Consider the following 24,468-nt stretch of genomic DNA (forward strand, 5'->3'; position numbering starts at 1 on the left):
ACAATAAACACTGACACCAAAAGTTGGACTCAGTGACTACGAGTACCATGATGCGCTTTGGTCCCCAGCGGGTTTCTAAGAGGGATACGATGCTGGATTTCAGCACATGACCAAACACAGGAACTGCATCAAAGAAGAGACGCTATAGAGCCAAAATGGCGCCATTAACTGGTGAATGATGCGTTTCTGTGACGTGGGAGAAATTACTACTAATACGAGTTCAGCTAACCAAACCTTATTAACACGCTTGGTAAAGGTTAGGGGAACGGGGGCAATTGTAACAATGTTTGGTCTGGATGTCATTACTCAAAAAGATCTTGAACTATTTGGATACAATTTATATGACCGTAACTTTCATCTTTGTTCTACTTGTTAACAGTCATTAAATGTGTTTACATGCAATGTTAGATTCACACTATTGTTATAGTGTTACATCTGCACCCACATGCAGGGAGGGACACAGAGAGGGATGGTCCCCTCAAAGATCATATGTGCATAATGAGTTTCATGGTCTCATTTCTGAGATGTTACAGTTGCCCCTTGTTGCAAATGCCCCCAGCAAGGAAAACTTATTTCATTGTTCATGTGGACACCAGACTGTTGTGTAATGACAGACTTTGAAAGTGAAAATTAAATTCAACTTCTAGTCAATTGTACACTCACCCATGCTTTACACACATGCAGTCTTCTTCCTGGTTCTGCTTCAGCACAGGTTACCTTTACCTAAACAGATAGACTGAAAATCAACTTTTTTCCCCCAAGCAGTCACCAACACTGTTGCACTTAACAGCTTCACAGGGACAATGAATGCAGCACAGTGCAGCACCTGCCTTTGGTTCAAATGTTGAGATGTGTCCGCCACCTTGTGGTCATAATCAGCCACTGCAGGTACAGCTGAGACTTGAATGTTGAAAATACCAAACTTTTATGTGCCCATTTGTATCTATTCGGGCAAAGGACCTGACCATGCAGGACAGAGGAAGCAAGGTGGTTAAATATACTCATTCTTGGCATTTCAATATATATATTTTTTTTTAAGAAAACGGTTATGGGCTAGGGGAGACACAAAAAAGTTTGCCTTCTTCTAACTAGTTTCAAAGATTTTTTTACTGTGGTGCAACTGTGCAGAAAAGGCCTTATTCACAGGAATCACAGGTGTTTCTAATAACTTTGATGATGGCACATTAAGTGTCTCAAGGAGAAGGGGAAGGAGGAGAAGAAGGAGAAGGAGAAGAAGAAGAAGAGGAGGAGAAGAAGGAGGAGAAGAAGGAGGAGGAGGAGAATGAAAAGGAGGAGAAGAAGAAATGTATTTTCTATTGACGCACCTTCAGGCAACAACCACAGGACCAAAGAGCTGACTTTCCTCACATCTCATAACATAGATACCAAGTGACCAAGAGCTGCTGGCACACAAGTATCTCTCAAATCATAAAAAAAAGCCACAAAAAAAGCTTTAATTGGCCATTTGATTGAGTGGCTGCAAAGTAATAAGCTAATAAGTTTCCAATGAAATGAAAAGAGAAAAGACAACAAGATTTCAAATATGAATACTTGTGCATCTCAAAAATAAAATATGTCACAGGACTAGACAGAGATGTGGTATTAATCTTTTGGAGTCATTACTTGGCATTTCTATTCGTCTTGAAAACTCGTACTGGCACAAACACAAAATAAACATCTGTCTCTCACATTGGCAGCAGTAGTAAATTTTCCGCCAACAAATGTAGTTAATCCCTCCTACAGGACACATTTGGCTGTAATGCAATTTATCATTTCCCATCAGTATAATTTAGAGGGGACTCCCACCAACATTGTTTAATTACCACCTACAGTGGTAGTGATCAGCTGCAACATTTGGGGAATTCATCTAGCTTAAAGTCTACTTTTGACTTGTTTTCAGAAGTGACACTGTGCATTATTATGAGCTCTACTACAGATATAACATTAGCCTGTCAAAATATTACATTTCAGTCGTTTTGGAGATTTCCTGAGCAAAGACTGCCCTCCTTTACAGTTACTAATGTCCTGTTTTCACTGTTACAAGAGGTAAATGTTGAGTCTCCTCAATATTAGCGAAGTTTTAGGGATGCTGTCCACAGTATACTGTTTGGCTACAACAAAAATTGGGAAGGGCAATTTGACCCTCTGAATAAAACTGCCTGTATTATGATAACCTATAAAGGTCCACTTTTTCACAGCTTTTACCAGGTGTTCCAAAAGGCCACCAATTATTGTCAGTTTTCTCATTTCTTTTTGCCAGTTTTTATACACAAATACTGAAACCACCAGAGACTCAACTACGCCCTCCAGGTATAAAATGATAGATGTGGCAAATGTCTTCCAACATGACAAAACAACTCAAGATCCACATCTCATACAGGTGTCATCACGTGACCTGAGTCAGTTTAATTCAGTGATGAACACCAGGAGATGTGGTTGAAAGAGCGGACACATTTCTGTAACACATACTGATGATCGAAGCATCAAGAATTAACTTCAACTAAGAAGTGATGCGTGTCTTTTTTTGTGACCCCAAGGCAAAGCTAAATCTACAAATATTTCCTCTATTCCTGATTGAGTTAGTAGTCACAATGTTGGTTTGCACTTTCCAAAATGTGCAGCACTTAACAAAGCATCACTTACATTTGACAAGCTGCCTATTTCTATGAGTAATTTCAGTAAGGTTAGTTGGTTTTGGAGAAGCTAGTTGTTTTTTATAGGACACAAGATAAATATTAGAAATCTTAACTGAGCAGTATCCAGTCTAATTAAAGGGCATATCACTTTATGTGTTTCAAGAAATAAATTCACCATCATATTTTACATTAAAAAACAGACAACAGATGGAATCTAAATCTAAATCACCAGTACGAACTTCTATAAAAATACACATTATTTCAGGTGAAACTTTTTTTATTATTCATGTTACATATTAGGTGTGTCAACGCAGAGTATACATGTACAAACGTAATTTCTCCAAAAATACATCAAACTGAACTTGGACTTGACTACTAATCAAAAAAAAAGAAAAAGAAAGACTACCTCTCCCAAAATAAATGTGCTCTTCAATGTTAATGTCTTTTATTTCCTCCTAATTTGTTTTGAACTAATCTGGTTGAATTCCACCTAAAGTACAACCTATAACAAGCACTTGACGGGTATAGACATACCATAGAAAACACACGAATACATTCATCACCATTGCCTAGAAAGGTTCAACACACCCCTTCCTAATAAACTACAGTCAAAGTCACTGAGGAGGATGAACATTGCAATGCAACATCATTTCACTGGCCTGAAGTGTACGCATAGGTGCAGGAGATAATTCAACAGAGAGGTCGGTACTTAAATAAAATCTGAGAGTTTTGCATTGGTTTGACTATAACAGTATAAATGCTGCATGTCTTCTGCTATTCAACTAAACCTGTAATGCAGTCTTTCTTCAAAAGATAAATGTATACGTTGTGTATGTTCTATTGAACAGATTGCTGAAATAAACCTCTGTATAAAATATAAACTCTGAAACTTGCACCACAGTTTTCTAGATTTATGTAACCTGTTTGCACAAAGATGTCTCTAAAGATAAAATCCAACTTGCCGCTATAAACACACGTGAGAATATGAAGGGAGACAATCAGTCAGGCCTTGAACTTATTTATACTTAACGCAATGTTGTACCTTTTTAAATTATAGACTGTTAAACCTTGGAAGATACCATGAGTTTCAGTCAGGAGTCGGGTGTATCAGTGTCTTCTTTACCTGTACTGTAACTTTGAACGCAGGGGTTGAACTCCCTGCGACTTAAAAACTTAACGACAGCAGTGCAGTGGCTGTGGCCATGTCTGAGCCTGTCTTTGTGACATTAAAACACAAAAATATATAAAAGAAAGTCCTCGCAAAATAATGTCCATTCTCATGACTTCAAACATACAGTTCAGTAGCATATATGTGTATTTTTTGTTGTTTGTTTGGAATGTACAGTTACATCGCAATCTTGTTCTGGTTAAAAACTCCATTCAACATTATAACTGGTCCGTGTTTACCCATGTAGTTGTATCCGTCAATATGGTCTCGTTCAGCTGTCGTCTGATTGATCGGCTCAGGTCAGCAGACCAATCGGCAGGTACATAACCCAAATAGGCACTATGCAACCACGTCAAAAAAATAAAGTAATTCGTCCATAGCAATATATTGTGAATATATAATTCTATCGATAAAACAAAAGCCCTCTCGTGGCTCCTATTACTAATACATACAGTAGTCTAAATGTAAATTATTAATGACAAAATCTAACATAACGATTAAGTAACCCCGTAATAACATGTTACAATCTCTTATTTAACATACTGCGATGAGAAGAAAACATGTAAACCTCCAGAGGATTTGTTGTTTACGGAGCCAAAGTCAGACAAACTGGCGTCTGAGCAGATGAAAGGAGAAGAATCTGTGTGTAATCCCTCAACTAGTGCTGTCAAAAAGCCCTTCAGCAAGGCATTAAACTACCCTCTGCTCCAGCGTGCCCCATAATACTAGACTGGCTGTACTGATCCGTCTCTTCCCAGCCAATTAAAGGTTACTGCTTTTTCATTTGCAGCCAGTAGCCGCCATCCTGTTGCTATCATACCACTCGCTGATGACGGATCATTCATCACTGCTCATTTCCCCCCTGAACTCCATGTGAACATTAACCATCAGTTGATGAATGAGCAATTTAAAAAGTGAAGGCTGATGGAAGTGTGCTGTGGCTGGGGGGTGTTTAGCTTGCTAATCCCTTCAATATCAATGCAAAAATAATGGGTCATACCCTAACCCTTACCATTATAAAAAGGGAACTTCAGTTTTTCTTTATTTCTCTTTTTTTTTTTTAGAGCTGCAATGATTAGTCGATTCATCAATTTGATAATGGAATAATCATTATAGTCATTTTTAAAGCAAAGTAGTAAACTGAATATCTGTATTTTGTAATGTTGATCAGGCAAAACAAGACATCTGAGGACAAATCTATAACAGATATTTTTCACTTTTGTCTGACGTTTTATAGACCAAATGATTAACTGAGAAAATAATCAGCAGATGAGTCAATAATGTAAATAATCATACTCTTTTTCCCCCTGAAGACATTTTGACATGTCATGGCTATGTTGATGTCTAGGTTACATATTATAATTGTTTCAAAAGCTTTTAAATGACTATATTTATGACGCAGGTTCTAACTACACATCAATGTATAGTCATTGAATTGCTGGAAAAGCATCTGAGAGACCAAATGAATGCTTACTGTGTAGGTTGTTAGAGTACTTCTATGTTACTAATTTTATAATGTGTTATTAAAATGTGGCTTCTCCTACAATTTCAATTTTAAAAGGTTGCGCAAGATTTTTTTCTACATTTTTAACCAGTATGCCAATCTAATTCAGACTAATTCAACTTATGATGCTTTTTAAAAAATAAGCAGCAACAACTGGTGGAAGTTTCCTGGTTTATGTGTGGCAAAATGAAACTAAAATAACATACTAAGTTAAAAAAAAAAAAACAACTAGCTGCATATTAAAGAGTTAACTTAAAACTCAGCTTAAAAACAGTATTTCGAGTGTGTTGCACCTCTGTGTGAGGTCGGAGATGTCACTTCTTCATCACTGCAGCAACGTGAGAAGCTGAACCACCAGAGGCCAGCAAAGACAAGATTGTTCAGCTGCTTTTAAAGAAATTTAAAATGAATACCTCTTTATTGGCACTATTTTAACACTGGAAAAAGCAGTTATCCTTCTTTTCTTATTTTTTTTGTAACATACGGTTCCTTCACAATATTTAGATTCAATTTAAGACATATTATACTAAATGCGGCTCAAACATTTACAAATTAGCAGGAGGTTTAAATATTTTCCCTCATCACTGTAAAACATGATAAATGCAAAGGCATATTCCAAAGTAAACAGTACAAATATCAGAGAAACACTAGCAAAGAGGGACATTTAGTAACGAGTAGTGAGGTTATAATCATGTAGAATAGAGGTGATACTATGAGAGCAACCTGGATTTGCAACATGTAGGGATTTTTTTTTCCTCTTTTTGTTTTGTTTGTACTTTAAACACTGCCACATATTACATACACAGTATTCTTGTGGCAACTGCAAAACAGTCATTGCGTCTCGTTAACTTTCTCTTGTCTCAGTACAAACTCACGTTCTCCCACTCCACAAGGTACTGCACCTTCCCGTCTGGCGTGACGCGTCTCGCCAAGATTCTCACCGCCTCCCCTCCTCCCCAGCTCCTGGCCACTGTCCCGTCTCCCCCTCCGACTCCCATACTCCCTCCTCCACCTCCTCCACCTCCTCCACCTCCTCCTCCACCACCTCCACCACCACCTCCTCCTCCTCCTCCACCTCCTCCTCCTCCACCACCTCCACCTACGCCACCCCCTCCGCCCATGCCAGCCTGGTAGGGTAGGAGGGGCTCCAGCTGCTTCTGCCCTGGCTGGTGTTGGTTTTGGTGGTTGTGGTGGTTTTGATGGTTGTGGTGGTTTTGGTGGTTTTGGTGGTTGTGGTTGTGTTGGTGGCTGTGATGATGCTGGTGGATGTGGTGGTGGTGATGGCTGCCGTTGGCGTTTAGAGGGTACTGGTAGCAGGGTGGTGGTACCCTGCAGGTGTCATCCACACTAGGAAAACAAAAGGAGTCAAGAAGAAGAACTGATTCATTTAGGGGTATTTCACTGTCCCATTAAAATAGGTTTTCTTTATAAGGAAGGATACTGCAATGCATATTTTGTACTAGATTGTTTTAATAGGTTTGCTGCAAATGTACATTATTTATAAGTAAGAGCTAGCTTTGAATGTCCTTAAAGAACATACAGCACACTTATTTGCTTTCTTGGCAAGAGTTTGATGAGAAACACTTAGCTTGAAATAAACACTTTTTACTCTTAAACTAATGAAATATAATGTGTTAATTAGCAAAAAAAAAAGAGGTGCTGATAGGTGGATATATATTACTTTGGTCAGAGCTAGGCTACCTGTTTCCTCCTGCTCCCAATCTTTATGCTAAACTAGGTTAACAGCCTGTTAGCTCTGGCTTCATATTTAGCGTACAGACATGATGGGGTATTTATCTTCTCATCTGAGTCTCATCAAGAAAGCAAATAGGTGTATGTCGTCTTTAAACTTGTGTCATTACCATCAAGATTAGTAAAAGTGTTGCTTGGTAACTCAAAATTAAACTGCTGAAATAGATCACAAGACAATTCAAAACGAACCAGAGAGGCGAAAATCAGTTGTGCTCAAAGTGCACATTTACTTCACTTGTCAAAATTAAAAGTCTTTAAAAATTCTGATAGCTTACTCCAAACACAGACAAACTTCATCGACAAAGGGGAAAAGTGATCTAAAGTTGAAATTAATCAACAGGGGTATGTCGGAAATACATGAAACTTTATGTAGAGGCTTCACAAATGCTGCTAGTTGGCATAAGACCCAATACGTTCGTAGTGGCAGTGACTGAAACAGTTTAAAGTGATTTAGTAATCACAAATCTTCGGCTTAACGCTAAAATCCGTTTGATGCGACGCCAAAAAGAACCAATTTTACAATCAAGGTTACTTCAGCTAATGAGGAAGAAAACATAAAAACTGTAGTAACATGCAGATTTGCAGTCTAGCTGTCTGCCTTATGCTGCAGAAATGTCCTTCTTTTCCGATGGATGAAAAGTGTCCTCAAAAATATAGATTGGAAGGCAGACTGGGAGCAACTGAAGGGTCACCCAGTGCTGTTTAGATGTGGTGATAAGCATTTGCAGAGAATCTGATACTTTAGGGCATAAATCTGTCGGTAACTTGTTTCGTTGATTGCAACGAAACAACCTACACATGTGACTAAGGATGGGCAAAATGGACAAAAATGTACTATCACTATACATGTAATCTTTTAATCATCATATAAAGATGTTAATTTTGTGGAAATTTAAGAGAGAAATCACAACTCAAATAACCAGATATGAATGAGTTAGTCCAAATTTCTATCACTTCATCATTTCTATCATTTTGGGGCAGTGGTGGCCTAAAGGTTAGAGAAGCGAGCTTGTGACCGGCAGGATAAATCTGGGTGGGGTGAGTGAAGTAGCAGTACTTGCCCCTCCCTCTTTACCACAACTGAGGTGCCCTTGAGCAATGCCCTTAACGCCACCTACTCCAGTGGAGCTGCTCAGTGGTCGGCAGATCAGACTGTGGTTGTACTGGTCGGCTTTCAGGTGTAAATGTGTAACTGTGTGATTGTGATCAGGGCGTTCCTGAAAAACAGAGCATTGCTCTCAGTGAAAAAAACCCCTGAATACATTTTATGATCTTTATCTTCATACTGTGAAGAGACTATATGCATGTCCAGCAGGAGTTACCACAAGGATGACAGATGAGCAAAACCTGTTGTAGTGATGGAGACTCCTGGAGAGCGCAGTGTTTCCGTTGTAAGTGGTGTGATAGAGGGCATACATCCGCTTTGGGGGAGAGCTGTGGACAGGACACACAGAGGTTAAAGACGTTACAAGGGAGAGTTGCTTACTTTGCAGCTTTAATGTAAAATACGGTAATATTTTTATCCAGCTGTGTTTAAAAATAGTAGAAAAGACTAAGATCCGAATTTCAAAACATACTTTCCCACTTTTCCCTTTTGGTATGCATCCATGAAGATAGTTTTGTTTGAATTTAGTTATAGAGGACATATCATGTGTTTTGTAATTTCCTGTTATTTTTAAACTAGTATAATGTTGGATGTAAAACATGCTAAAAAATCAGAAAACTTGAGGTCAACATAGTCAAAAGCTGCTCTGAAAAAGACGTTTACAATGTTACATCTACTGTAGCACCATCTCGTGATAACATCGGATCGTGCATGCCTACAAACAGCCGTCCATCCCATAGTCTTTGTTGCTAATGTTGTTGCTAAGGTTGTTCACATTTCATATTTGCATATTTCAGCTCTGATTCAGACCCCTTGTTAGATCCACTTTGAGCTTTGAGATATGTTTCGCTCTGACATTCGCTGTCATCCTCATACAACAGAGCCAAAAATAATTTTGTTTGTTTTGGTCACAAGACCAAAAAATGACATTTGAAAAAATCCCTGCTGTCAGCGTGTTTTCATGGCAAATATTTCCAACCAAAGAAATAATCCCACCTGCATTGTACTGGAGTGGCGGAGTCTCAGAGGCAGATAGCTCAAAAACCTCAGCACTTTAAACAAATCTACCTGAATCATGTTACTTCATAATGTGGGAAGTACAGCATCCTCGCCTCCATGTGTTGCTGAGAGATTTTTGTCTGTCACATCAATTATATATATTTTTTTTACTATTATTATCACAAGCATATCAAGCCCTTTAAATGGTTTCTATAATATTTAGTTTTGTACCATCAGATTTTGTTTGTCATTATCTGTTATGGCAAGATGTTTTGAACAAAATAAAGACAGAAAGGCATTTGGGTCAGTAACACATAAGGGTTGGCAAGATGAACAATTCAAAAATATCTTTAAAAAGTTGTCTTTAAAGCAGCATCAGGTTTGTTAAAATGTATATTTTATATTTTTGTTGGTTTTATGTCAATTGAAATGACATTTGCACCATTTTTTAACTAAAAGTAAGAATGAATACCCCTGAAAATGTCAAATGGTGTAACCATAAAATAATGATAAATATTAAATATTTTAAGTGTGTATGTAGTGTACAAATAATTACTTCTTTTAAAAAATAAAATGGTTCCTGATTGACATGATTCCCCAAATTAAATTTAATATTTAGAACAATTGTATTCCATTACCTTTACTTAATATAAAAAAACTTATAATGTAAGATCATGCCAAACTAGTTGATATGGTGTTTCATTGAGAATTTAGCGTTTTTAAGCAAGTTGAATTATTTGGTACAACGTTTTTATGGGTACACCACTTGGGCATTTTTCCCATAATCCTCTAATATATTCTCTTAAAATGGATTAAAAGCAGAAATGTTATGCTAGGTCCACAAAAAAAGTATGTGTACAAGTTCATACATTTATTTTCTAATTTTAACCCCTTTAAATTTGACTAAACCACATGGACACAAAAAAAACCATTTAACATTTAGTTAAACAGTTGACCAAATTACACACACAGTATTCTTACAGTTAGTTGTTCATGATCAACACATGTACACCTGTATCACATGTTACTGTAAGTGTAAAATGTAATACAGGTGAACTGGTGCTTCATCTCTTCTTATACCCATCAGTCACAACAGACACAAAATGGTACCATACCACTTACCTCAAGTTAAGCTCCTCCTCTGACTTCCTGGAGGTGTAAAGGCTGGCCCCTCCCATGTAGCCATGGCAACATGGCAGTACCTCAATGGGGTTGGCAGACACTGGGGGTGGACAAGCCTGGGCACAGGAGACACACACAGATCAGCTTGTGTCTGGATGCCAACATCATCACAGGAGTCAATCAAGCACTGATAGCTCCGTGCTCAGTCATGCATAAAGTTAATTTTGCATATGGAACGTTCAGTTTTGAGATAAATATGTCTAGACAGAGGTTTGCATACTGAAATTCATAGTGAAGACAATTTAAAGCACAGTTGATGCATAATTTTTTAATATATAGCTTGCATTCTTAGGGTTTTGATTTAATGTGCCTGCATTACTGGAGGGCAGATATGTCAATAAATCCACACTAATAGCGTAAATGGATGTGAGTCACATCATTTCTAAGGCTCATCTGACACAGTGGTAGTATGTCCTGCTTGAACATATTACCTCACCAGCACATCTCATGGAGTTGGCTGGTTAGTGAAGCAGTTCTCCGGACACACCGACTCATGACCCATAACACGTAAAAACATCAGAGCATCATCAGAGTTATTTATCACCAGAAATGTCATCTGGGTAGACGCCATTTGAAGGTTTTTGCATTTCTCACTGCTGGACTGTGACATATGGGGCAACTCGCTTGGCCCATTATCATTCTCTTCCCTAGAATTACTATTAGGATGGGAGATTATTATTCAGTGGCCTCAGTCAACGTCTGTGCCTTTAAATGGATGTGCTCTGTCAATGCTGCACTGACAAGATGCCAGCGCCACCTGGCCAAACTGTAATCGACTGCAAAGTGCACTTGGAAACGATCCCAGGCTACACATATCAGCATTCCTTCCCATCTCACTTTCCCCACTACAACAAACCTGCGCCTCCAAGACGGACGGAGATTAGCATCAATCAGAGGGGCACAATGGGCCTGGATTTGCCAGAGTGAAAACAAGTGCTCCGTGGATCGCATTGTTCGAGGATTACTGTATGTGCAAATACATGAATCAGAGAGTTGTGTAGGAGGACACAGTACAATGAGCATCCACGGTTAAGAATGTTGTGTAAAAATAGTAACTGCCACATGTGATGTTGGCTGATACAGCGTGATCCGCTGGGAATTGGGTTTGATGATCATGATAAATGCAGAGCTGAACTGCAGATGTTGATGAAATACTTGAGCGGGTTTTTGTGCAGCCACGTTTGTATTTTGAATAATACATTTTTAACCGAGCCAAACACACGACAGCTCAACTCTCACACGCTACCTTTATGCTAACCGTGCACTTTAAAGCATCAGCAGGCATTTAACACACAGGAAAAAGCAGCAGAAAAAAGGAATACCGAGGCACTGAGCTGCACTGGGTGTTAAAAGACACACAGACTGATCTAGACTGCGAAATGAACCTTCATCACAGTGTCTGACTGACAGGTTATTTGGATCACATAGAGCTGTTTACCTGCCTGCCTAAGAAAAAAAATAATCAGAGAGGTTTTGTGGCCCAGACCTTCCCTCACTCCTCATGAGCTGAAGACAGAGGTACTGACCTGTGTCTCAATGATACGACGCTTTGATTTACGTGGCTCTGGCCCCCCCACTCTCCTTTGGCAGGGTAGTGACAGCGGGCTGAAGAGTGCAAAAACACACATAAATGAATATACAAAAACAAACACGCACATACAGTCCTATAGTGGAATGCTTAGTTCATTCATGTGTCTGCATAAAAGGCCACTGAGAGGTGTAAAATACAAGAAAATAAGAGCAGTGAGATGATATATCCTGAATGATGATGAGGTATAAGGATATAAAACCTTCTTCATACTTTCTTCTCCCCTACATTTCCCTCAGCCTACTGACTTGTTTATGAAAACAATACTTGAGGTCTAAAACTTCAAAAGTGGCCCCTGGAGGCTCAAATGTCCATTACAATCCACAATTTGAAAATACTGAAAGGACTGTCCATTATGCTATAATTAGAGCAGCGCGAGTAGTAGGAATTTAAATGTATGTTTTTTCCTGAGGGCAACGCTAAAGAAAGGACCACGGACTCATTAAAATCAGAGGGATTCATCCTCTTAGAAGCATGAATGTGTTCAGCAAATTGCACGGAAATCTTCTTACTTAATTACAAGATCTTCTTTGTGTAAAGTTGGGGCGTTTTGGACTGAAGGCGGTTGAAGAGGAAAGTTAGCTCCGTAATAGCGGCACTAAAGTAAAGCTTATGTAACAATTCAGCCACTCGTTTTGGGAAATCGAATTGTGCCTCCTCAAGGTTGATATTACTGTAATTTTCACCTGACAGGGCCTCTATATAATAGTTTGGGGGTGTCCATAATCATCAGGAATCATCATTTGATCATAAAATCCATCCCAAATGCCATGGCAATACAGCCGGAAGTTGTCAAGATATCTTTTTTTTTTTAGACCAAAATGTTGGATCAACAAACTGACCAGTGGACAATTAATCTCCATATTTATATGGCACAGGAATATTGCTGTTGTCTAAGCAGTGTGACTTTATTTTTATGTATTTTCCTTTTTGTATTGTACTGAAGTCTCTTTAGTGTGTCGTAAACCTCTTTTTCTATCTCTGTTTAGAAATGTGCTGTAAAAAATAGCATTTTATCATCATTTCTCTCAAATATAGCTATTTTATTCAAAAATGCCCACTGCTACATGAAATCAGGCATTTGTGGTTTTAAAAAAAAAGAAAAATCAACCACTAATCTTATAAAAGAGATTTTCTTTAGAAGGATAAATCAATGCTGTACTTTGTCTGAACATTGGTTAATTTGTGAAGTAGAAAAATTACTTCACTCTGGTTTAACCAATCATCTCACATTATTGTCAGGGAGATGGACGGAGCCTAAAGTGATGCCAGCCAATAAGATCAGTGCCTCTTGATGGATGCTGGGAACCTGCAGCGTGCAGCTATTTAGGTGAGCAGAAGGAACTGGAGGATTAATTACTGCAAGTATGAATGAACTGTCACCACATAAGCAAAATGATTTTCTTATTTAAAAAAAAAAAAAAAAAATTCTCTTTCCATTTCTCTGCACTTCTTAAGATTATTCCATACTTCAGTCGAGGCAAAAGAAGCACCAGCTATGAAAATGCATGCATGCTAGAGGACACATTAATACACATGTGCTCAGACACACTTACAGATGTACCAGTGTAAGCACACAGAGGGTTTTATAGCCTCCTCTTTCAAGAGATTATTAAGACACTGATACAATTGCTGGCATATGAAAATTGTGGGCCTAAGTTAATTGTTCATGCGTAATGACTATATGCCCTGTGGGAAACCCAATGCGCTTATTGAGATAAGAACTGAAAAGAAACACGCTGTCCTTACTCTGACCTTCTCCGGTGCGTGATGTTGGTAGGTGGGTCGGTGATGAGGGGCGAAGAATCGGACGTCAGCGGTGGCGGGGCTCGGACCTGAAGCCCAAAAAGACACTTCTTCTTCTTGATCTCTTTTCCAGAGACAAACCTGGGCAACATCAAAGAAACCGTTTGTACAGCAGACGCAGTGAGCCTGGTCTGGTGTTGGTTCTTAAAAATGATCATTCATTACTCCTCTTTGATGCTAATAAAGAATTTAAAGTTATGTAACAAAATGTATGTATTCTACTGATGAAAAAGTAGACTCAAGGAGGTTTCAAAAGGTAGTGACTGTGTAATTAGGTACACATAATTAGAGCAGACTTTGTCTGGAGAAATTTGCAGTTTTGTGACCGCAAGGTTTTTTGTTGTTTTTTTGTGTGAAATCCACTAAAAGCAATTATACTGCTAGGCTGGTTATTGTGATTAAATACCAACAACTTGTGTCCTTTACTAACAAGACAAAAGCTGCACCAAAAAGAGTAAATTCCAAATACTCTAATTGGTTGTTACATTTTGCTGCCGTTTTATTCAAAGTCACACATTTCACCTCGCTCATTTCAGTCTGTGTGTCCAACCTTACAAACTACAGAGCACTAAGAGGACCCCTCTATTCATGGAGTGCTACTCATCAATCCAGACATGAGTGCTTGGTGTTTATTCTTCTCATCATATGCAATGACTTACCTGTCCTTGTGGGAGTTCAGAGCGTTGAGGAGATTGTGACAGCGGTCTTGCCTTGGCGTGTCAGAGAGCTGGAGGACAGACAAGAATGAAAAATCAAATCTGTGTTTACACAGCGGACGGCCATCAGACAGAAAACCTTAATGCTTACAATAATTTTCTTTTACAGTCTCTGACAGCAATAATCTTGATATGAAAAAAAAATTATTTGTTGTAGCTACATGGCTGAAAAATCCGCTGTCATGTTATGACAGCACAAACAATACATTTAAAAGGATCTTTTCAAAACAGCTTAAAGGAGAACCCAAAACCTCAGATACATGTACAGGAAGCACATAAAATGCCCCGTGGTGTCTCTCCCAGTCACCTCTACTTTTATCTTCTGTTTATTCTCTGTGGAGACACTTCAGACTTGAAACCAGATGGTGTAACAACTTTGAGCCTCAGTGCTCTAGTTTGAAGGTTTGTCAAGAACTTCATTCATATTAAGAACTGTATCATAAGCTATTCTTTAACTCAGTGGCGTTCCCCTTTAAGCATACACAGAGGTTATACTTTTTTTTTTTTATATACTTTAAATTTTTTACTTTAATGATGGTTAATAGGCTTTAAGTCTCAAATGCAAAAAAGCCTGGCAGCATTTCACATCATTTCATCATGGTGCTTAAACAGGGAAATATCAATACCGCGCCTAGGAGCAACGAGTCCCAATTCTCATTGGTGAAAGACAGGATTTCATGGTCAAAATCAAAGTATTTCCTCTTGCAGCACAGGGAGAGATGGTAGAGCACTAAATGAGCCAAATCCACCCTGCATTTCAAATGGAAAAATAGTAAAAATTAGATAATTAGAAACTGGAAAATATACATTAAAGACAAAAACAACAAAACAAAATGGAAGAAATCGAAAAAATATATTTTAAAGTTCAATACACCACTTTTTTATCACATGCAGGAGGAGTTGTTGTGTTGTTGTGTGAAGTAAAAGTGTATAAAACTAGATGTGACATGTGCTGAAAATGACTTATCTTTCTTACAATTCGACTGAACAAGAAAAATATCAATTGTGTTGTTTTCTTTCTTTGGCAAAACTGTCAAAAGTGTCATATTTGTCGCTATAAACATGTCAGTAAAGGTGTCCCTGTTAACATTACCAGGTCATGGGTAGTCTTTGGATGGTCTCTGGTCCTTTTGAACATACAGAGCACTGGAATTGATAAAACCTGAAACAGACACGTGGAAAACACAGAAAATCAGACAGGTATCATGTGTATGTGAAATATAATTTATATTATCCCAAACAGGTGTCATCTTTCATTTTGTCCCATTTATCCTCACTTTTCAACTGTGTGAAAACTGCTGTAGTCCAAAACAAGTATATTCACCACTTTGCAGACTTATACTGCAATTTTTTTAAGGTAAGGTTCTCTTTTCTGGATATTTTATCATTTAATACATTACAATAACTCAACCTGACTTGAAATGAACGCACAGGTGTGTCTGTCCCACTTTAATAACATTCGGTTGTGGGTTGTGGGTGACCCTGAAACTCGGCTCGCACCACACCAACATTGTGTGCATCTGCGCTTCTATATGCAGGTGTTGGCTGAAGGTCATGGGGAAAAGATGAAGTGCAGACGCTGTATGACGGCAGCACATGCTTACTATTCAAACTGTGAACTCGGTCTTCACTCTTCCTCCATCACCTGCTCAGCAGATGTTGTACCAATCCGGCCTCCCTCTCCTCCAACTGTCAATCTAAATCTAATCCTCCCTCCCCCCACTACCTCACCCCTCCCTCTTCAGACAGGTTCGGCAATAACACGGTGTCAGGGCGAGTGTAAAACCCAGCCGGCTAACGCAGATGGTTAATGACAATAATAACTTAATGGATGGATACATTTTATTACATGCATGAGATGCAGCCTATCAAACTGCACTGTGATCAACAGCTTGCATATCCACCCTGCATCATACCTGAACTACTACCAGTAAGATTAAATGTCTGCTCTGCTGTCTGTCACTGTCCCTTTTGCTGTGAACATGTGAGGAGTTCAGGTCCCTGTAACATGAGTCAATGACTACATTAACAGGCTAATAATTTAGTCTTGAGTTAATTAATGCAGCTCTCTTGACAAGTGAAGCTGTCATGTAGACGTCTTCATCTGATTATCTTAATCAGACTGAGGTCTGCTGCTCAAGTGATTAGTTGATTCATCTATTAGTCAATCAACAGAAAATTAATGAACAATAACTTTGAAAATTGATCGATCATTTGTGATTTATCGAGTAAAAATGGTAATTCGCTGGTTCCAGCTTCTCAAAAGAGAGGTTCTCAGATTTGTATCATTGTAAATTGAAGATCTTTGGGAATTGGGACTGCTTCGAGATTTGAAAATGTTATCTCAGGCTTTGAAAAACTAACTATTTCTAAACATTTTTATAGACTCAGCGATTAAAGTCAAATTAATTATCAATAATAATGTTGTAGATCTACTAAGGTTGTAATCACAGTAAATATAGCTGTAAATATACAGGTAGAGGTAGGTTTCTGATCAGTCTGACCTCGACTAACAAAATAAACAACATGTGTTGAGCAGTAGACCAATACGTAAAAAGATCAGTGTAAACAAGATTAGAAGAAAAATTCAATTTCTTACATGAAAAAACAATCCAAATATTAGATCCTGACTGATACATCACCAAGATATTATCAGCTGTTATTGGCTTATCACAAATCTATTTGTATCTGCTGAAATGTTTGTAGACATACAGACTAGAGCTGCTCTGGATGGTGATGTCTGACTGCTGTGAAATGTTATAGAGATGTTCAAGTTACCCAGAGGATGAACCTTTATGACTTTTGTGTTCATCCGACTTTTCAAGTGCCATCATGAGGTTGACATTTGTGGGGGGGTTTTAACATTGGGGGAATGTTAAGTCTATTTAAATTAAAGTTAAGAGACATGTTCAATGTGAAAAGTATCTTGAGATAACTTTTGTTGGGATTTGGCTCTATATACTGTAAATTAAATTGATATAATTGAATTTAAGGTAAAACGTCTCTACAACTATTAGATTAGACTATTAGACTTGCCATGAAATTTGCTCCAGGCATCTGTATTCTCCTCATGATCCATTAACTCTTCCTTTTAGTCTTGACAAATAATTTGGAAGATTAAATATGATATTAGTAATAGTATAAATATAATAAATGTAAGCACTAATTAGCAAATGTGTGCTCATTAGAATAGGTTGGTGAACATGTTCAATATTATACCTGCTTAACATCAGCATGTTAGCATTGTCCCTTTGTCCTTTAGATTATCTTATGATGTTAGCATTTAGCTAATACAGCCTTTAACAGATACTATCAGGGCTGTAGACTCTTGTTCTTAATTTAAGTTCAACATTTTTCCAATGCATTAAGGTTTCACTCTGAAAAAGTTCAGATTGGCTGAAAAGTTTCAGCCAATCCATTATTAGCCGGATTTACTCTCAAATATCTATATATCCTAAAAAATCCCATATCAGTCTCAGGCCTATAAACATACTCAGTGTGTGCTGCCAAAATGCGTGCCTACTGTGTCAAATTCCAACCAATTAAATTCCTTTGAAATTATTGTAATAATAAAATTATGAGTGAGGATAAAGACTCCACAGTTGTCATAGTGCCGTGTAACGTACCTGTCACCGTACAGTAATGGCTTGGTTAGACACTGCGTGCAGGCCTCGTGGAACCACTGGCCACAACTTCCACACTGTAACATCTTCAGGTTCCACCTGCAGTCCGACAACAAGAGAACACAGAGAGACTTTTAACACATGAATGCATGAAGACAAGTTTGTATTTATGCATAATTGAGGGAAAGGCTAAAGGCTGAAGTGTGCAGCTGACTGTTCACATCTCATGAAATGTGTCTTCAGGTGTAAACTCCCACCGGGTGCTCCTTCTCACACGGACACAGCAGTTGGGAGTTTGTTTTATACTGTTTATGGTTCTCAAGTTTGTCACATCAACAAAAGCAAATAAACAAAGTATAAAAATAAAAAGAGAAAAAATAAAAAAATAAACACAGCAAATGCATTAAAAAGATAGCTTGTTGTACTTATTTTTTGACTGACAATTTACCTGAACTGGAGCACTGAACACTTTCAAAAGCAGGCGAAAAAACATTACTTTTCACAACAGCCTGTAGCTAAATTCTTTGTGTGTGTGAGAGTGTGTGAGAGTGTGTGTGTGTGTGTGTGTGTGTGTGTGTGTGTGTGTGTGTGTGTGTGTGTGTGTGTGTGTGTGTGTGTGTGTGTGTGTGTGTGTGTGTGTGTTTATATATATATTAGACTTTTTTGATTCCTGTATGACAGCGCTAAAAACCTGTTGATGCATTTTTATCTTCAGCACTTGCACTTTTATGGTTTTGTTGTGATTATTTTGTCTTTTTATGTAAAGCACATTGTGACCTGTGCATGAAATGTGCTATATAAATAAACTTTGGTTTGACTTGACAGTATCTGACTTGATACAGAAATCATCACTCGTAAATCATTCAGAAAACGTCAAAACAAACCCTAACAAAACATGTTAATGCTGTTTGACATACGTCTGATATGCTGCATGCAATTTGCAAATAGTCCATAAGGTGACGTTGACTGAGATGAGATCTACCTTTGAGAGACGATGCTGTCAAACGTCACAGAGCGTACATGTACAGTACATTCAAACTTAAACTGGCCTCTGCAGTGTCACTCACTCTCCAGGTCCGGCACAGTAGCAGTAACACTGTTGCTGATTGGTCAGGTGCTGCGGGTCCCAGTCTAAAGATGACAGCTGATAGGGGAGCCGGAGTTTCATAAACTGCATGAGCCGGGCGAAGCGTCCTCGTTTGAGTGCCCCGCCTCTCTGAAAACACAATTTTTAGGACAGAACTGATTGGTCTGTGACCCTTCCAATCACTGTCATGTCAGAGCAGCAGGGGAGACGGATCACATTCGGTGGGGGAGAAAGCAATTCGTCTCATTTTATTGTGGGTCAGCTGTGAGAGATAGTGTCCAAGGCAGAGGAAGTCTGGACAATGAGATATGGACATTGACTGATTGACAATTAACCGGGTGCTTTCTCATCTCATATCTACAGAACTGGAGCACATGTGATTGATTGACTTTAAATGTACTTCTATCAACTTCAGTGTAGTTTTTCAGCTTCATAACTATTGATTGTTCATGATTTCTTGGACACAATGTAGAACATCTAATACTGAAGTCAATACTGAGCAAATTAGTGCGCTTTTGCCTCAAATAAACCTATTACCCGCCATACACAACAGTGTAGTGGCAGCGAAGCCTGATAAATTTGACTGGATTTCTCCCATATTACACCCTGAATGTTTTTTTTTTTCTTCCCCAGAGTATGAGACGGAGAGATTAGCAGTCTGACCTTGGTTGCGACTGCAAAGACACATTGCCGACATATCCACGAATCGCTGTCAGCTTCCGGTTCGATGGTTGGCGTGTGGCACTCTGGATGATAACCTGTAATGGGAGGAGGAGGCAGAGCGTTTAATTCGTGTGTGCAAGACAGACAGCCAGAGTGACAATAATGGCAGTGCAGCTCCATATTTAGTGCTCTGCTGGTTTGTTTCAGCAGCATGCAAAACATTTTACTATACTATTTTCATCTAGGGAGCAGGGAGTATATTTGTCTGCTTTTTTCCCCCAAAAACAAGCTGTCAGAAACCCTATTCGCCTGACAGAGCTGTGAAGACATGACGGCGAAATTTGCTGCCATTTCCTGCTTGTGTGCATCCTGCCACTCCGTGCTTCCCCATCATAACTCAAGTTTACTTATAAAGTCCCCCTCTACCCCAAAAAATGTATTTTACTTATTGTTACTTCACTTAGCTGTCACTTTGCAGAATGAATGAATGTGTAGTTTTACAATGAGAGGCTGTTTTTCTGTGCTCACGTTTAAGTTTTAAAAAACATGAACGTTCACGAATGATTTTGTGACATTGTAATTAATTTGGCAGCAAACAAAGGTCCAAAATTCAAATTACAGAAGTGTGATGTGGACACTTAAAGCTATGCACATACACTAAGAATGAACTTTTCACTGAAGTAGGAGGCATTGTGCATCTAACAGTTAAACCTTTAAAACTAAGCATATCTACATATTCATAGATTATGGATTTTTCAATAAGGGAGAAGGAGAAATTGACTTTACAAATTTTTAAGAGGATAATTAAACTTTTTCGTGGAGAACAAAAACTTATCAGTCACAAATTATTATTCCAAGCAGAGTATTTTTTATGTCTTGAAACATGTCTGGAGGGGGTCGTAAAATTAGAAACAAGCCAGTAAAGACACCCACTAGCATTTAAATCAGTGAATAATGTTCCAAGTGTATGGATATCTCATTTATTTCCATTGTGGTCAGGATGGAAGTGCAACTACTCATATCTATCATTTATGACGTGGTTTTCTGTGTTGGGGGTTTTTTTTTTCTTGAAAGAGCAACACTGTTATTTAGCATATTGTGTCAAATCTTCAAGGTCAGTGCAAGTACTGGTGGAGAACTACTGCTTGACAGCGGATGATGAGGCATGCTTCCTTACCGTGGCGACATTTAAGACAATTTATGAGGGGTTCTTTAAGAGGCGGAGCGTCACAAATACAGCAAAGTTCTTCCACTCCAGCAGCGACTGAGGCAAACAGAAAAAGACACAGAGAGAAAGGCGAGGGGAGGGGAGGAAGAGAGCGAAAGTAAATGTCAGCGAGGAAGAAAGAGAGAGAGAGAGCAGTCAACGGCATTAATTTATGTATATTGATTCACATCCTTGCCACCTCATTGATTTCAGTGTCTCCTGCACCCTTTCAGATTTCACTTCATTTGACGGGCGGATACTCAGCCTGGTCCTAACATGCTACCAACTTCCCCTTCGCTTGATGTTAGGTGGAGTGGGGGCGCCATTTCCCTGAGGAGTCATTAGTCTAATAAATTCATAAATAGGCTCTAATATACCAATTACATCTCAACGTGCCCCCATCAGAATACTCAGACCACTCAGCATCATAACCTTGAACGTGACTGTAATTTCTTTTTCGGTAATTTTCTCGGAAGACAAACGAGCGATCTTGGCAAGAGAAAAGACACAAAAAATGTTTAAAATGTTTAAAAAGTTTAAAGCTCACAATGTGAAAGAATCAGAGGAGTATTCTTTTAGTTCCTTGAGTAAAAGTTTAAAAGGGGAATCAAAATACCTACAGAGTGAGTTAAGCTGAGCATCAGTGCATTCACAAACTCAAACTAAGAGCATTTTTCAACCCAAGAAATACAAAGTACTACCAATAGGGAGCTATTTACTTTTCTAGCTAAGCACAGAGAGAGAGAGAGAGAGAGAGAGAGAGAGAGAGAGAGAGAGAGAGAGAGAGAGAGAGAGAGAGAGAGAGAGAGAGAGAGAGAGAGAGAGAGAGAGAGAGAGAAGTTCTTCTTACATGAGTGAATGTCCTTTCTTAGTACCCAGAACTCTGAGTTGTCCTCAAATCTCACCAGACAACACTGCTTGACTCCATCTACCTGAGAGGGAGATAGCAGGTGAGTGGAGAGTGATTGACAAAACTAAATGGAAGTCTTTTCAAATCCAGGTGAGCACACTTACTGTCTGATATACACACACACACACTAAAAAACTATCTTTCTGGCACACACACACACACACACACACACACACACACACACACACACACACACACACACACACACTTTCCCTCCTGCACAAACACCCACACGCACTTACTCTTTTCACATTGCCGAGGTACAGTAGTCCATCACTCCATCGAGCCAACACATCATCTCCCTCACTTACTCCCCCCATCCTGAGGAGAGAGACAGAGAGGGAGAGGAGGAGAGAGAGAGGGAGCAGGGGCTCATGTGAAATGGAAATCCGATTTATTCGCTGAATACTTTGCTGCCATTGCTGACAGAGGGGGTTTACGACCCCGGCGTTTCGGCTGGCTCTCAGACAGGCGGGCTTCGGTGCAAAGGGGTTAAATTCAACCCCCCCTCACCGCCTCCTTTTTTTTTTTAGAGGGGAGAGCATAGAGACAGCCTGTATCCACCACCAGTGAAAGATGAGAGTGAGTACATAACCAGAGAGAGCAAGACAAATGATTACTGCACGCATGAAACACACACACATACATACACACATACACAGACACAAAACACTGCATGATGACTGCTGCAATACAGTTTGATTGAATGAGCAAAGATCACTGTGCTACTTGAAGCGTCTGCCATGCACTTTGCCGTGGTCTCTCCCCCCCTCTTCCAACATCTTAAAAACTTGAATAGATGTATGAAATGACTATGCAGGCATTATCTCTTGCACGTTGAGCATTTGTTCCAGTGCATGCACTCAAGTCAAGACAGACGCAGAGGATACATGTCACTGTATGTAGCCTTTGTGAGTCAAAAAAGCAAATCAGGCAAATTGTACAGTAAGCAAGCTGACCGGTGAAGGGTATACCTGTGAAGTCGAACTCCTTTCCGTCGGGGTCACAGTGATTCCTGGGCAGGCTGGACATGAAATGCCCTCATCTGCTGTGGAGCTCTGCTGTCCAATTACTGCCCGCTCGTATGCGCAGCCTGCGTGTTTGCAAAAAGTGGATGATGTGCATGTATGTCCCCCTGTCTGTGCCAAACGCCTCTATGTGTGTGTATGTGTGTGTGTCAGTCAAGCCGTCAGCGAGGAGGCGACTGTCCGTCCGTCTCTAAGCCTAGTTTGTCCGTCCTCCTCCGCGATTCCGTTTCGTCATGTTACTGTCGCTTTTGCTCTCTTCTCTCCCCCCTCCTCTCCTCTCCACCACCACCTATTGATGCTATTGAGGCGGGTTTGTCAGAGCAGCACTGGAATCAAGCCGCCAGAGACGCCATCATCCCTGCCTCTCTCCACCGACCGACTTGTTGTGACGCAGACATAAAACACCGAGATAGAGTGGGAGGGAGATACTGATAGAGGGGGGATCCAGAGGTGCCAGAGGTGGGGTTGGAGGGGGGGAGTCCACGGCGAGAGCACCTTCCTCCCTTTGAGGGACTGACCCTAAATCGTTGTGACAAGGGGGGGATTTTGATGTCTGGGAGCAGAAAGGGAGGGATGGCGGGGCGTTAAAAGCCAGCAGAAGCAACACGCGCAGCGACAGGGGCCAATTAAGTAGCCAATTAGCGAGTTTAGTAGCCTCATTAATTGGTTTAACACACGAGACACCAGTCAAGTTTATGAAAAAAAGTTTTCAAACTGAGATGGTCCAGCAAGCAGCTCCAAACTTGTATTTTATCAATATTGATTGATTGCCTCTGTTGAACCAAACTGAACTGAATTTAGGAGAACTCGTTATTAAAGGGATATTTTTAAGGTTAATTTGTCTTAAATCTCTTCTAAAAAATAAAATAAGAATGTAACAAGATGTATGTAATGTAATAAGAATAGCTTTAAAATTACACCATATACAAAGATTAAAGCAGACTTGCAGTGGTTTTTTTTTTCTTTTAACATATTTTTAAGTTTCAACATCTCCACTACGATTATTTTTTTTGAAAACAAGCCTACTAGGAGCCAACTCCAAAGTGGTCGAACTCTTGTCACATCTGCAGGACAGATGTGACATCCATTGTCATCTCCTCTCACTAGACATCCAGTCTTTAATGTGAAATGGAAAATATTGTTCACTAAAAAACAAGTATGACTAAACACAAGTTTGTGAAATCCACTACAGCCTTAACAAATAAGAATCAAATCATAGTCCAAAAATGCAGAACTGAAGTTATATGAAGTTAAAGAAAGATGTTAATTAGCTGGTTTAGAACCAAGACAAACATCAAGCACAGCTTCTTTAAGAAGCTCATGTCGCAGAGTTATAAATTACTGTAAAACAGTGTCTAATTAAGTATAATTATTCTACTCACAGTTTGGAAGAATATCGCTTTTTGCTCTTTCACCACAGTCGCGTGTCCCCAACCGAGGTCAAGTTTTGTTTGTTTGTTTGTTTGTTTGTTTTTTTCCTGTTTGTGTCTCTTC

The 24,468-nt window shown here is 39.2% G+C and overlaps 2 protein-coding genes across 2 annotated transcripts in view; both read right to left on the bottom strand.

Annotated features, from left to right (window-relative positions):
- The window catches only part of ankmy2a (ankyrin repeat and MYND domain containing 2a), a 366,395-nt gene that overhangs the window by 298,308 nt on the left and 43,619 nt on the right, over positions 1-24,468 (bottom strand). The window lies entirely within an intron of this gene.
- Positions 6,010-23,041, bottom strand: phf1 (PHD finger protein 1). The gene is made up of 16 exons (XM_062422793.1): positions 22,921-23,041; positions 22,189-22,267; positions 21,887-21,968; positions 21,007-21,093; positions 19,830-19,924; positions 19,147-19,295; positions 18,083-18,178; positions 15,550-15,618; positions 15,083-15,206; positions 14,400-14,467; positions 13,690-13,821; positions 11,873-11,951; positions 10,287-10,402; positions 8,408-8,494; positions 6,354-6,655; positions 6,010-6,293 (listed from the first exon to the last, which is right to left on the bottom strand). Exons 2-16 carry the CDS (start codon positions 22,264-22,266, stop codon positions 6,169-6,171), a joined length of 1,689 nt encoding a protein of 562 aa, XP_062278777.1. The 5' UTR covers position 22,267; positions 22,921-23,041; the 3' UTR covers positions 6,010-6,168.

Source organism: Scomber scombrus, chromosome 7, assembly GCF_963691925.1.
Source record: "Scomber scombrus chromosome 7, fScoSco1.1, whole genome shotgun sequence".
Taxonomy (NCBI): domain Eukaryota; kingdom Metazoa; phylum Chordata; class Actinopteri; order Scombriformes; family Scombridae; genus Scomber; species Scomber scombrus.

Bases quoted from the DNA above. Each gene is read 5' to 3' on its own strand.
- phf1 (XM_062422793.1), bottom strand. From the start codon at position 22,266: ATGGGGGGAGTAAGTGAGGGAGATGATGTGTTGGCTCGATGGAGTGAT. The intron at 13,822-14,399 runs GTAAGTCATTGC...GATGTTGCCCAG, and splicing joins CTGAACTCCCACAAGGACAG to GTTTGTCTCTGGAAAAGAGA. The intron at 10,403-11,872 runs GTCAGTACCTCT...TCCTGTGCCCAG, and splicing joins GTCGTATCATTGAGACACAG to GCTTGTCCACCCCCAGTGTC.